This window comes from Strigops habroptila, chromosome 4, assembly GCF_004027225.2.
Source record: "Strigops habroptila isolate Jane chromosome 4, bStrHab1.2.pri, whole genome shotgun sequence".
Taxonomy (NCBI): domain Eukaryota; kingdom Metazoa; phylum Chordata; class Aves; order Psittaciformes; family Psittacidae; genus Strigops; species Strigops habroptila.
This window is the reverse complement of record NC_046358.1, coordinates 50,791,559-50,805,697: the sequence shown is the minus strand read 5'-3', so window position 1 is coordinate 50,805,697 and position 14,139 is coordinate 50,791,559. Positions and strand designations below refer to the sequence as shown.

The 14,139-nt window shown below is 51.2% G+C and overlaps 2 protein-coding genes across 3 annotated transcripts in view; both read right to left on the bottom strand.

Annotated features, from left to right (window-relative positions):
• Window positions 1–845, bottom strand: part of LSP1 (lymphocyte specific protein 1) — a 50,989-nt gene extending 50,144 nt beyond the window's left edge. The window contains exon 1 of the mRNA XM_030485016.1: window positions 677–845. Within this exon, the coding sequence (XP_030340876.1) occupies window positions 677–756 (80 nt within the window). The 5' untranslated portion in view covers window positions 757–845. The remainder of the gene's footprint in view (window positions 1–676) is intronic.
• A 784-nt stretch (window positions 846–1,629) lies between these two features.
• TNNI2 (troponin I2, fast skeletal type) lies at window positions 1,630–10,715 on the bottom strand. Of its 2 annotated transcripts, XM_030485013.1 has the most exons (8): window positions 10,652–10,715; window positions 5,437–5,466; window positions 5,248–5,254; window positions 3,322–3,363; window positions 2,948–3,076; window positions 2,490–2,579; window positions 2,179–2,355; window positions 1,630–1,866 (listed from the first exon to the last, which is right to left on the bottom strand). In XM_030485013.1, exons 2-8 carry the CDS (start codon window positions 5,442–5,444, stop codon window positions 1,768–1,770), a joined length of 552 nt encoding a protein of 183 aa, XP_030340873.1. In that variant the 5' UTR covers window positions 5,445–5,466; window positions 10,652–10,715; the 3' UTR covers window positions 1,630–1,767. The 2 variants fall into 2 exon arrangements, with proteins under 2 accessions (XP_030340873.1, XP_030340875.1); XM_030485015.1 differs by lacking the exons at window positions 5,248–5,254; window positions 10,652–10,715 and having other exon boundaries at window positions 5,437–5,506.
• Window positions 10,716–14,139: the final 3,424 nt, after the last annotated feature.

The window sequence follows — 14,139 nt, the reverse complement described above, 5'->3', positions numbered from 1 at the left end:
GATGCTCAGCTGAATCCAGTCTAAATCTGAGTACTTCTGAGTGATACACCTCAGCTGAGCTTATCTCAGTCTGTCTCCACGACAGACAGATGTGATCTGTGCTACTGATCTGTCTTCTTTCAATCCCCATGGAAAGCTGTCTGCGTTAGAGCGAACAGACCCCAAATTTTAGAGTCTCTGCGATAATGCAACAAGCAGAGTGGAGGCACAGGGAGATGTATAACCTGAGAGCAACTAGCCTGCAATATTGCCAGGTTAATATGGTTAGAAACATAGGGAATACAGCAAGAAATCAGTTGTGCCCAGCGATTGCTGCAAGGAGAGGAGGCAGCTGATGTTCACCCAGTGGCCTTAAAGATGGGGCTGATTTTAGCTGCAGAGCAGGTCCAGGTTGCCAGGCTCCTTGCTGAGCTTGCCTGCTGCTGGAGCTGCAGTTCCCCATTTGATCAACCCCTCTCAAGGGCTTTGAAGTTCAAAGGAGATGAGACCTTTAGGAAATCTAAGTCTCTCCCTAGCTGGAGGAGTTTGTCAAAAGCCAGCCAGTGTAACTGGCCCATTTCAGCCTCATGGGTCATCACCATTTTGTTGCGCATCCTCCTTTCCCACCATCACCCGCCCAGTTTCCCGTGACTGGCAGGCAGTCGTGGCATTGGGGTGCCGGGTCCCCTGGCCTCACCTCTCGCTGTCCCCAAGGTTTTCATCTCCCACTTGGTTCACACCTTCTGCACCATCCTGGCACCTCTCTGAGTCTGACATCTTCTCCCGTGTCCAGCACAGTGGTCCCACAGACAGCTCCGGTGCAAGGGTGCTGCTGCCGTTTCACTTTTCCTGTGCTTAGCAGAAGTGAGCTGTGCCGGAAACTTCATGGGCTGAGGGTTTGGGGGGATGGGAGAGGGGCAGAGGGAAGTCAAATCTGGGGGGTTTTTTGTTTGTTTTTGTAAAACCATTGGGACTATTTTAAGGTTTTGCCACTGCCGCAGCTCAAAACTGGGAAGTACTGGGCTAACCCAAAGGCAAAGCGAGGGGCACAGACATCCCCACCATGGCAGGGAGAGGAGTGACCTGCCACTCTCCAGCTGCCTACACCACTTTGGGGACAGCCAGCTTCTCTAAACTGTGGCACCCTACACTGCACCAGTACCAGGGTGCTGCTGCAGGAGCTGATGAGGTTGCTGTGACTCTGCACCTCTCAAAGCCCACTGAAGCCAAAGGGTCCACTTCTGCCCTGCAGCCGTCACCTCTCAGCTCCCTGCCCAGCTCTGCTCCTTCCCCGTGGCTTCCTGCTGTTGCTACTGTGGGTGGAGGTTCTGCAACACCTCCTGTGGCTTGGACTCACCCCTTTGTCTCTTTGCCTCTAGTGAAATACATGGCCAGGAGCCGGTGGTACAGCCTGACGGGAGGATGCCAGCAGAGTATGGTGGCACAGCCTCACCTTTTCCTCTCCACAATGAGGGGATAAGCATCCCCAGCTTTGGAGGGGGACCAACAGTAGAGAGATCCTTCATCCCCACAGCACGGCCCCACCAAAGGTTCCCTGTCCTCACCAGGACCCCCACAACGGGGGAAGACCTATTGGTGCCATGGCATAGGTTTGAGTCTGGCTCCCTAGGCAGGAAACACCCACCTTTCCCACCAAAGCTTTATTTACATCACTGCTGCCATGATGCAGCTCTTCCAAAGTCAGAGAGAAATGGCACCCAGCCGGTGCCCCTGAACCTAGCGGGACAGCGGGAACAGGAAGGAGCAGAGGATGGGTGATGCAGGTGCTTAGGACTCGCCAGCCTCAAACATCTTCTTCCTGCCCTCCATGCCGGACTTCTCCTCAATGTTCTTCCTCCAGTCACCAACATCACGGAGGTCCTTCTCCTGGGGAAGGGATGGGCGTGTTGGTGCAAGCAGTGCCCCCCAGGGTGAAAACTCACCCAGGCAGGGCCCTTCACCTGTCCACCTATGGAAAACCCTGTGCCAGCTAGAGGAACCCAATTCCACCCATGCTATACATCTTTTCAGGCTGCGGCCTCCTTTTTCAACATGATGGGTCCCAGAGACGGAAATGCCAAGCAGGAAGAACATTACAGAAAGACTCATGCTCAACCTTGTATATTACACAGGAAGCCATGAGCCCCCCCAAAACAGGAGACAAATCCTATATGGGCCTAGGGGAGAGGGAAAGAGTACCTTCTCAGTGTCTTCTTTTTTGACTTGCTTCAGGTTGGCTCGGAGATCCATGCAGACCTTGTGCTTGGAGCCCAGCAGAGCCCGCAGCATCGCATCAGCAGACATGCGCACCCTGCGCAGGGGCGGCCTCTTGAATTTGCCCTTCAGGTCAAAGAGCTTCATGCTCAAGTCTTCCAGCTACAGGGGAATGAAATGAGGAGGGAAAGAGAGGGAGCAGGGCATGGGTTTCTTAACACAGACCCAAGCGGCACAGGGAGGCACAAAGGACGGACTGTAGACTCCCCTGAAGGATGTCTCTGGGGAAAACTCACCTCCTTGTTAGTCTTCTGTAGCTTCATCTCTGTGTCATACCTCTCCTCATCCACTGACTCTATCTTGGCATGAAGCTTTCTGCACAGGTCCTGCAAAGAAAAGCAGAGAAGGATGTTGACTGCTAGGACTGACACATGATTCCTCTCTCCTGACCACTCTGGCTCTGACAGACCTTAGTCCAGAAGACCAGATGGGGTCAAGACCAGTTGATGAAGGGTAGCTTTCAGGTCAGCTCCTGGTCTCCATGCTAGCAGCTTCACACAAATGCTGCCTCAACACATCATTAGAAATGCAGCTTTCCTGCCAGCCAGGCCCTCTTTCTTACCCAGCCAGCTCCAGGGCACCCACAGGTAAGAAGGGAGTCAAGATGGGAAGGCCAATCTAGATTCACCAGGCTGACTGGTGGAGCAAGATCTTTTCTGCTCCGGCACAATGAAAGGGTTAAAGAAGTCTTTACCTGAAGTTCCTGCATGGATCCTGGGAGAGACAGAGGAGGGCAATGCTCTGCCAGGTAGTTTTGCTTTTCCACTTCTTTAGCAGCTGCTTCTTTTTCTATTTCAGTGGCAGCAAGTTGGAGCATAGCACTCTGGAAGACAGCACGAAGATGGTCAGCACGGGGTGGAGGCAAGGAGGGAAGAGCTCTGATGGACAGGCAGCCTGGGGAGCTTCCCACCAATACCAGCACCTCCAAGCAAGGGATACTGATGGGGACCAGTAAGGAGTGGGGTGGGGGGCTTCCACACTGTGCATTATTTCCTCTTCCAGGAGGAAGAATGCCAAGAGATGGGATGGTCAGGACACACCTCGCCGAGCCCCAGCAGTGCCACGTACCTTCAGGTGTTGCCGACGGGCAGTGGCTGCCCTCCTTTTTTTCTGCAAGTGGAAAGAACAAGATAAAAGCAGGTTATCAGCTACCTATTCCCCTTTCTGTTCCCCTTCCCCATGCAACCCCACAGTCCCCCAAGGACCTGCAACCCTGTCAGGGAGCTGGCTCCAGCCAGCATGGATGGCTTGACACACTTGGTCCCCAAACCAGTGGCACTCAAAGAAGAGACTTCCTGCTGAACCCAGCTTTGCCAGCCTCAGGTAGCTAAAATGTACAAAGTGCCCCAGGAAAAAAATAATGAAGGTGACGATCTTGAGGATATGCATATAAAATGTAACCTCAAACTTGGCTTCTTGGGACTTTAAGCCTTTTCTCTAATTTCTTCTTCACTCAGACATGTGTTTACTTTGCACTCAAGGTAACACTCCCAATGCCCCTGGGCAGTTGGGAGCTGTGGGATGTCTTTCTGAGCAGTCCGTGGCACAGCTGTGAAGGCTGTGTCATTTCTTGGAGCTGAAAAGCCCCAGCACGTGTGCTCTGAAGGGGGTTCATCACAGCTGGAGGACAGGCATGACTACAGGGTCTGCAGGCCTGGGGCCTGTCCTGGCCAGAAGAGGCAGAGGGCCACGAGGCTGCAAGGTGCAAGCCAGCTCCCTCTTGCCTGGGATGCCAGGTGAGAAGGAAGACCAAGCCTGCCCTTCTGTACCTGTGATGTGCTTGAACAACAGCAACAGGTCTCCTATTTATAAAAGAGGCCACAATTTTGATGTGCCGCTGCGTTGCAGCTGTTTCCTCAGCATTTTGCCCAGAAGACCGAGCAAGGGTAAGTGTGGCTGGCACAGCCACACTCTGATATGGCACAGCCTGGCATCTGATACGGGGGAGTTGAAAGCAGCATTTGAGTGTGAGACTGTGTTGCATAGAGGAGGAAGTAGATAAGGATCTGCAGAGTAAAATGTAACAAAATCTGACATGGTTTGCATATGCAAATGGTGCTAAAGCCCTCCTGACAGGGCTGGAGGGCTCTGCAGAGAAAAGACATCCAGCTCAGAGATGCAATGCACCATTAGTTGATTTTGATCATATGAATCCAGGTATTGACCATGACACAGCAGATCCCTTGAGCACTGTTAGCCCAGGCTTATCCTCCATCTGAAAACTAGTACCTTAGCACAGAGTGCCCTCCCAGCCTTTTCTGGGGGCACCTGGTTTGATGGGGAATAAAAGCACCTGTTGGACATCAGCACCATACTATGGATTTTGTATGTGTCAGTGAAATCCCCTTTTCTCTCAATGTGGACAAGCTTCAGCTTGTGGTATTTTGGATGTATCAGGAGATGAAGGATGAAGCAACTTGCTAAGAGCTGATGCAGAGTGACAAAGCCATGCACAACCTTCCCACACCAGCCACTCCCAGGCTTCGAGCCCAGCACCACTCCAGCTCTGCCAGAAGCCAGAGAGAACTCGCTAAGGATACAACCTCTACCCTGTTCATGTTTCTCTGGACCCAGGTCTCCCTGGACTGGCTTTGAGAAATGATTTGGCAGTGCTTGGTGGGCAGAGAATGAGAGGCTAGATGTGGGGAAGGACGAGAGGATACTAAGCCAAGGGCTGGGTAGTGGTTGGGTGATGGAGAGTCAGCTCTAGACCACTGCCTTCCCAGCACCATCTCATGGCTGGCTGGGGAAGCAGGAAAGGAGGGAAAAAAGCATCTTAACTCCAAGCCAGGAGGCAGAAAAGACCTTTAAAAGGGATATTTCTTCTCCTCCCCATCTTTACCAGGAGGAGTCAGCAAGTGGCAATCCTTGCCATGAACCGTTCTTGCACACACGCACAGCCAGCAGGCGCTTTTCCTAAGGAGGAATGGTGAAGCCAGGATTGGCTTCACCATGAACTTCACTAAAGGAAAAACCCCAGCAAGACACACTTACCTCATCACTGTTCAGGAAAAGCAGATGGACAACAATAGGAAGGAAGAGAAAGAGGAAAGGGGAGAAAAAGGCAGTTAGCATCCTAATTGGAAACAAGCAGAGGAATATTAACAAGCATAAAAAGTTGGCAGTTAAACAAAAGTTCTTAAATGCCAACAACATGTGAGAGACAGAAAAACGGGAACTTACTCAGACATCTTGCTTTAAATGGTTGTGAGCCTGCAATGAAAACCAAGAAAAAAGGTTCACAGTTATTCACGCTGGTGGTGACTTTCTTGGGTTTAAAAACAAAGCAAGATTCCTCCAGGAAAAAAAAAAAAAAAAAAAAAAGAGGAACAGGTTTGCTCTTATTTCCCAACTTCTCCTAATTTTCATCATATAGGGAACTAGACTGCTGTTTGTGGATGAGAGCCAAACACGTGCCTACTCACGGCCACACAAAACTCAGCATCAGGGGAATTCTGGACCAGACCAAATAGTGCTGGGCCAGAAGAGAGAGATTTGTGATACTAATTCCTCCAGGTATGTCTCCTGTTTGACCCCCAGGAAACCATTTTATGCAATGAAGACAAGGAAAAGGCAATTTTCAGTTTACTGCTTCACTTTGCCATGCGGCCTTTCACCCCCTTCATGAACAGGAAATACCCCAAAGCCTGTGGAGGGGTGGCAGTGGCCCCAGATGACAAGGAAAGACTTCAGAGCATGCTGCTGCCAGTATATGCACCCATTGCATGGGACAGGGGAGCCTGTTGCAACGACTTAACCACAGATGATGTAGAACGGGGTTGAAAGTTGTTGTTGAGTTGGTAAAGGCACAACGAGTTTCCCCAGCCAATTCCTTGCATTTCCTTTAAGTGGAAATTTTACAGGTACAACGCAGCACATTAGGGAAGAGATGGAAGAGCACCTTTGTTTTGCTGTAAATCATTTCCCTGTAAAAAGAATTTTACTTTTCTAGCAGAGCAATATCTCCTGCTCGTGTCTCCTAATGGAAGGATGCAGAAGTGCTGCTGGGCCCAAAATAAGATAGTCCTTTGCAGAGCAGAAGAGCCCCCAGAACACGTCCATCTGCAGACCTGGGAGGCTCTTTTGGGAGGTGAAGTGTTAACGGGGGCTCATGCCCGAGGGGGGAGGCACAGCTTAGAGGGCCAAGGAAACTTTATCCTGGAAAATGTGCAGGCCCATCACATTACTTCAGGGAGGAGGGGGAGAAAGTGCTTCTAAAAATGGCCAGGGAGCTGCAGAAGGAGCTGCAGCTGTCTCCTCGGACGGCAGCGTGTCCCCAGTGCCAGCCCCATGACTCAGGGAGGTCAGGGCGATGCAAAGCAAAAGCCACCGCAGGTGCTGGGCTGCAGCTGAGGGACAGGGCGGCTGAGGAACGCCAGCTATTTTTACTGACACCCCTGCCCCGCGCGCACACGGACCCGCCGCAGCGGCAGCGATGCCGAGGAAGCGAGGGGACAATGCCAGGCTGCAGCTCGCTGCCTGCAACGTGGGCTTTAAATCACCTGTTCTGGGGGGAGGACACTGTAAATCTGGATGTCGGCCCCTGTCCGAGAGTAGTTTTGGGGAGGAAGGCACTGCAAGGACCGAGTTGGGAGATGGAGGAAGGGGTGTAAGTAGGGAGCATCACCGAGGTACCGCAGACAAGGATCCCGCATCCCATCTCCCTGGGGACGTCAGCACTGGGGAGCCTGCAGCTCCATTTGCCCTCACCACTCAAGCTGGAGAGCAGAACCAACCAAAGGAGGAGAAAACCAAAGAAACCAAAGAGAAAGAAGGTCCCTGGAAAAGACAGAGACTTTCCAATGCACAGACCTTCTCTAACAGGCAAACGATGGAGAATGCTTTATTAGCACCTACGTTTCTCCCAGCAGGTCATCCCCACCTGGTATTTATCTCCCTAAACCTCAGGTGAGTGAATTTTCTCCCCCATCACCCCTTAAGAGCAAGCTGGGTCATTAAGAGACATGCAAAACGGCTCACCCGTCTGGAGGAGAAAATCAGGGAGTCCCACTGGCTGGACAGGACAGACTGGCGGGGTGCAAGCAGCTGCCTGAGTAAGGAGGTATAAAAGGGCTTCTCGGGTGGCTCAGCAGAAAATCCACCTTCTCTTTAAGGGCATGGAGACCTTCTCAGACCAATGATGTGCAAGAGTCCCCCGTGCACCTCCCTTGGCTGGGGCAGGCCAGGCAGGCAGCCCCAGAGGAGAGGGCAGCCACCGAGACGGAGGGGTGGGAAAGGGGAGGACATCTTCTACCCGTGGGGTGGGCAAGCAGAGCCACCCCAGGGGAGCCAGGGAGGTGCTCTCCCTCGCAAGTGCTGAGGAGGGAGCCTTCCTCTCCCTCTTCATCCCACCAACCAGCCACACTAGATATGGCTTCAAGGTTGCAGGGAGCCTGGGCTCCCTGCACACAGCCATCCAACTGCAAGGCCTCTAGTAAAATTTCCCCTTGGAGACACAGAGTGACTTGTCCATGGACAGGGCACAGCTCTGTTCACCTCCAAGGGCATGGGAGCAACCCTTCTGGAATGAAGAGGGGAAAGAGTCTGCACCCCACAATCCATTGCCGATATCATGTGCAAGAGCAATCTCTGAGTGAGCCACCCATCACTAGCGTGCTCTTTCAACCTCACTTACCACACAGGAAACCTTTGCAGCTCCTCCCCATGTGAAATATTGCAACACAACGAAGGTTTTCTTTAAAAATAAACCTCTGGAGCTGCTGCAGGCAGCCCCGAGGCTCCCTGCAGTGCAGGGGCTGGCGAGAGGCAGCACAGCATGGGGGAGCAGTCCCATACTGCCAGCAAGAAAGGTAATCACCCCGTGGGATGACCCAGACCTGTATCTCCAGGGGTCCAAAGGAGAGGCAGGTGAAAACATAGCTGAAAATATTCACCAGCCCTAGTCACAGCACATGTAGTGCGTTGTGTGTAGGGGATCCCATGGAGACAGGAGTCCAAACAGCTCCTGCCTTCCTCCTCAGCCCAGGCACTCCCTCCCCTTTTAGCAGGGGCTTTTTAGGCTGATCAAGACATAATATTTTCCAGGCACCCCTCAGACATTATATAGACAGCAGCAAATCCACTGCTGTTGGCTTCCTGTTTTACTACCTTTAGCATCGTGCAAGTAATGCTGCAGACGCCAGTGAAGAAAGAGCAAGTCCTTGAGACTGAGCTGGAGTCTCACAGGGGTTTGCCCCCATAGCAAGTGGAGGACAGAGAAACCCCAAGTGTGGGCAAGGCTGGGTCCACTCAGGCTTTGTCCCCTCGAAATGTCAACAGGTAGATGGTTTGCGTAGTGAATATCTTGGTGTCGGTGTATGCTGGCCTGTAGACTGAGCTACCCCCTTTCAAATCCACCATGAGACTCCTGGAAATGCGCAGTGATGGTGCAGTTCAGCAGAGGTTTTTTGCTGCTTTTGCCCTCATCATCATTTTTTCCCATGCAACAGCTGTGGGTCAGCACCTAGTGATGAAGCCAGGCTTGGGAAGAGCTGTAATAAGGATCAGCCAGATCCTACCCTCCTCCCCACCTGCCTCCTGCACATCCATGTCCCCCAGATGGTGAGCTCTAATGGAGACAGACCTAGAAAACGCATAGGTTAAAATCCAGCAGCTTCAGTCCTCACAAGCATCCGTCACTGCAGCCACTGAGGAAGAGTCATTGGTAGTGGTATCACTGCACCCAGCACCCACCTCCCGTTTGGACTTCAGCAAAAGACAGACAGTTTGGCAGGAGGAATGTCTGCTTGTCTCATCTAAAGCCAGTTTCTCAGAAAATAAAAATCCAAGACCAAAGCAAGCACATTTGCAGGCCACAATGGCCACCCTCAACAGCCACCAGTCAAAATCGCCTACGCAGGGACAGCTTAGCTGCTTCACTTCTCTCAGTGCCAACTCCATAAGCCATGTTTCACTCTAAACTGACTCCTTCTTATTCTTTCCAAAGTCTCTACGGCCATTTTCTTTAGCTCCCTACACATCTACACACATTCTGGCCACTGCTAGCTCACCAGTCCTCCAGAGAGCAGCTCAGCTCTTGATGGAGGGATCAGAACTGGGAGAGTTCTCCATTCAAAAATTCCCCACAGCCAAGGAGTTTTCTTCATCCCCATGAAATGAAGACTTTATGAACCTCCCGGAGTCCAAGCATGCAGCACAGCAAGAGATTTGCTCCAAGTTCAAGGTTTTGGTTATAACCTTGTAGTAGGGAAGTGTTGGCTTGAAATAGTTGAATAAAGAAGTTCAAAGAAAAAAGTCCCATGAGCAAAATTTTAGCAAACAGATGTGGTTTTGGATATGGAAGGAGTGGATGGTGAGGTGTGATAATAGAGTGAGCAGAAGGTTGAGCCTTCGAGTCTGCATAAAGCTTTACATGGAGCTGATCTGCACACAGGTTAAGCTATAGAGCAGCTCTCCCAGAAAAAAGAGGCCCCGGACCTAGAATGTCATGAGGAAGAAAGCCAGTGAGGACCAAGAAGAACATAAACCCGAAACCATCCCAAAATTAGGAGCTATGGTTAACATTAAGACAGACAGAGATTTCCAAAGGAAGTAGGGTGTTTGAGTGATGAATGAACAAGTTCCTTGCAGAAAAAGTCAAGGAAGACATAAGGAAGCTGCAGGCAAGTCCTTCAGAGAAGTGCTTTGCTCTGTATCAAGTATGACTGAGGGTGTTGCACTGTTCACAGCTTGTTCCCTTCCCTCATTCCCCTCCACTTGTGCTAAAGGAATGTGCCATGGGTATGGTCCACCATTCCCAGAGGACTTTCACTGTCCTGGAAGGCCAGACTGAGGGAAGACCTCACACACGTAGGAGGTTCTGCCCTACACTTTCGATATAAACACTGGCCTTGAAGAGAAACAAGGCATTTTAGTGACCCCTTCCACTCCAGAGGGACACTCTCCAGTGTGGGCTGCTGGAGGGGTTTGCAACTCATTGCAAGCCGGAGCCAGGAGGCAGGACAGCATTTCAGGCTGAAAACACAAAGGGGTGAAGAGCAGCTGCAGGGAGAGGGCAAATAACGGAAAACCTCTCTGGACAAAGCCCCTTCTGACCACGGTAGCCCCTGGGGGTTTCAGTCTCCAGCTATGGGGAGGCTGTGTTCATAGCCAGGGTTAGGATCACTTGGTTCCCAGTTCAGCCCTGGGCACACACCTCACTCTCGGAAGAGCTTTTCTCACTTCCATGCAGTACACCTGGCACAGAAGGTGCCTCAGACCCTACCACAGCATGGCCCTATCTCCACGGCCCCAGGCTGAGCTGGCAGGCCATCTGAAAAGCCAGAACTTCTGCCCAACGTTGGTCTGTGCCCAGCATGCTCCCATGCCCCAGGAGGTGATCCCTTTGGCATTCCCACCAAGCCTGCCCCTGGATAGTATTACCACAGTGACATGACACCTGATCACCATCCTCCATGTGTCTGCGCATCCTCAAAGCCTGCTAAAGACGAGGACATGACCCAGAACATGTCTGGAGAACAGGCTGAGACTTCTGTGTGCTCAAAAGAGTACAGTTGCAACATCTCTGCTCTCAAAAGATCCTCCAGGCTCTCTGTGCCAAAACGAAGCAGTAGCGAGAACACGGTGTCACTTAAAAACAAAACCAAAAAGTGGTCATAAAGCTCCAGAAAAACAGTGATAAATCACAAATCTCTCCTAAGGTCAGCACCATCCCACAGCCCACCTCCCATTCCCCTTCCCCTCCCAGCCATGCACCCCCGTTGGAGACCTCAGCATCCAGGCGCAATCTCTCCCGTCCACCCTTTCCCACTGGGGGGCTCTCCCAGCACCTTCTTTCCCACTGGAGTTTCCCAGAGGCTAATTGGCTGATGGCACAGCCATCCCTCCTGTCCTGCGCTGCGCAGGACCCTCAGCAAAGCTTCCTCCCACCACCACAGTGCTTTACTGTAGGCGAGGGCAGGAGGCGAGGGCACCATCCTCTTGCTTTTCCTCTGGGTTTTGAGCTGGAGGGCACCCTCAGGTATTTCCCCACCCACAAAGGATAAAAGTGTTCTTTAAAAGGTGCAAACCTGCATATGGCAAATCCAGAAGCTGGAGCTTTTGAAAAAGAAACCCATGCATGGCAAAGTACATGTTTTGCCCATAAAATTGCAAGATGTAATGATGCTAGCTAACGAATATTTATAAAACAGGCACGCTTGCTGCTGGTGAGAAGAGCTTAGATACTCTCCAGCTCTCAAAAACTGTGAGACTAGCCAAAAAATCTGTGGCTGGAGGACAGCCAGCCTATACCCAGGCTGAACGATGACAGCCCATAATCGTTTCTGTCTCACGGCAGACGACTGGTGACAAGCATGTATAAGGCTCAGCCTTCTCCTGGTGCAGCGCCCTCACTTGATTTCCTTAAGTGCAGGGACAAATATCATAAAAATCACTAAACAGGGGAATAGTTTGCTTTGGGAGAGACTTTTGGAGGTCAGAAGTCTTGGATCTGGATGTAAATAATTGAGATTATAAATCTTAATAGAAAACACCTCCATTTTTGGTACTTCTTGCTTCTTTTAACAGACCTCTGCCTGGCCCAAGCCCTGCTTTTCCTCTTGCCGCTGACCTGCAAAGCTGCTAATTAAATGCAGAGGGACTGTCCCTTGCATGAAGCAGAGGAAAAAACGCCTCACGCAGCATACAGGCACCTTGCACGTTGCAGACTGGCTTTGGATACCTGCTTTTGACCCCCTTAACCCACCAGCAAAACCCCCTTTACCACAGCGGTGCCGGATCAGGCAAGGGCTGGCTCCCGCCTCCTGGAAAAGGCCAGCATCACCGCACGGCTGCCAATGGCTCTGTGGCAACGGGAACGCGCTTGCACCACAGCATCACAGCTTGCTCTCCCTCTCTTACACACACTCGATCTACAGAAGAAATCCTTGCTGGTGAGGCTCTAACGAGGCCACAACCAGATGACACCGAGACCCAGCTCACAGCACGTACCTGCCCTGCCCTCTAGATGCAGACGTGGGAATCCAGCACAGACACAAAGCTGAGGAGGAATTGGTTTCCCCCTCCTTTTAATTTCTCTTCTTGTTGCATCTTCCACCAGAGAACCCTCCCACTGCAGGCCCCTCCAAGTACACGAGGAGCATTGGTCAGGCAGAAGGTGCTCAGACATATGGCCTTGGTAGATGAGGGACAACTAACCTTACCAAGGCCAAAGGAGGTGAAAAGGAGATGCTTGCACACAAGACAGGGCTGTCCACCTCCCTGTGAATAGTCTCACAAGCAGGCTGCGTTCACTTTCATAGAATCATAGAAGAATCACAGAACAGAACCACAGAACAGTTTGAGTTGGAAGGGACTTTCAAAGGTCAGCTAGTCCAACCTCCTTGCAATGAGCAGCAACATCCTGAACTAGATCAGGTTGCCCAGAACCACATCCAGCTTGGCCTTGAATGTCTGCAGGGCAGCGCATCTACCACCTCTCTGGGCAACCTGTGCCAGTATTTTACCACCCTCATTGTAAAGAATTTTCTCCTCACATCCAGCCTGAATCTCCCCTCTTTTAGTTTAAAACCACTGCCCCTCGTTCTATCGAAATAGCCCCTGCTAAAAAGTCTCTCCCCATCTTTCTTATAGGCCCCTTTTAAGAACTGAAAGGCCATGGCTCATTTCACCCAAACAAAGCCCAGCTCCACTAGCCCTGCTTCAGACAGCTACCAGCAGATGATAAGAGGATCCTGCCAGAGGAGGAGAGTGCTCAAAGCCCTGTTATAAGAGCACAGGGCAGATTGAGAAGGAAAAGCAATGACAGTGGAAGAAAGCAGCCTTGGCAGTGCATTAAAAACTGGAGCTGTGTAGAGATCATCCCCACCTGCTCACCTCTCCCTCTTCAGCAAACAAATGGGTCTGCTGAATTTTACTACAGCAAGGCTCATGCCAGGATGCCCAGAGTCAGACGAGGGAGGTGCTCAGCCCTAGTTTCCCTGGCTTCCCTCCCAAAAGCACCACAGGCTTCCCTCATCCATGGGACTGCGCTGGTGATTTGGGCTCCAAGCAGAGCGAAAGCTGTAGAGATGAGCAACGGGCACTGGTACTGGGGGTAACATTTCTCAAGCTGGGGACGTCCCTGCACTTTCTTCAACCAGGTCCATTTTGGGACTAATATGCACGTGCTTTTATGCCTGGCCATGTAAATGCCATGCAGTGAACCTCAAGGCCATGACTTCAGAAAAGGGAGCTGGAAAGAACACACACAAATAAAAAATGCCTGTTCCCTAAAGCCCTTCTGGGTCCCGCATGGCCCTAAATCACACAGCATCACAAAAAAAACCCCAACCTGGCAATGGATTTGGGACCCCAAACACAATTCAGAGATGCTCCCTTCTGCACAGCCTGTTCCAGCCTGATTTAAGGCTGAGACTGAAGGTTGAGGCTTTAAAGCATCCATTTACAAGTCTTTCTCAGGTGACTGATTTCCTCCTCCATCTCATTAGCAGCTGCCAGCAGATGCTATTTCTCCAGCAGAAGGCACACTCGTTACAGCCATCTCAAAACCACCCTGTCATTTCCTCCCTCCTCACCGCCACAGTGAAGCTTGGAGAATATTTATCAAGAAGCAGACACAGCAGCTTTTTATGGTTAAGCTCAGGTCACTAATCTCTATCAAGAGTTTTCATAATCTTCCTCAGCATCACTATGTTTGTTTAACTCTCAGATGGTCGCTCCATGGAGCTCCGGGTAATTGCAGATTAACTGCGTTTCAATATTAATGGCTCTTCATTAATGCGCCAGGCGCTCTCCCCTCCAGAGCTCAGGCAATAGCTATTAGAGATGTGCCCACACCTCCCCACAGTGCAAATTACTTTTGTCTTTTGGGCTGAAATTCCATTATATGAGCCCAAATCTTCTGGTGCTACAGCTGCTTTGTAG

Coding starts and splice junctions, on each gene's coding strand:
- TNNI2 (XM_030485013.1), bottom strand. Junction 2,356..2,489: donor TACAGAAGACTAACAAGGAG/GTGAGTTTTCCC, acceptor ATTCCCCTGTAG/CTGGAAGACTTGAGCATGAA. Junction 1,867..2,178: donor AAAAAGAAGACACTGAGAAG/GTACTCTTTCCC, acceptor TCCCTTCCCCAG/GAGAAGGACCTCCGTGATGT.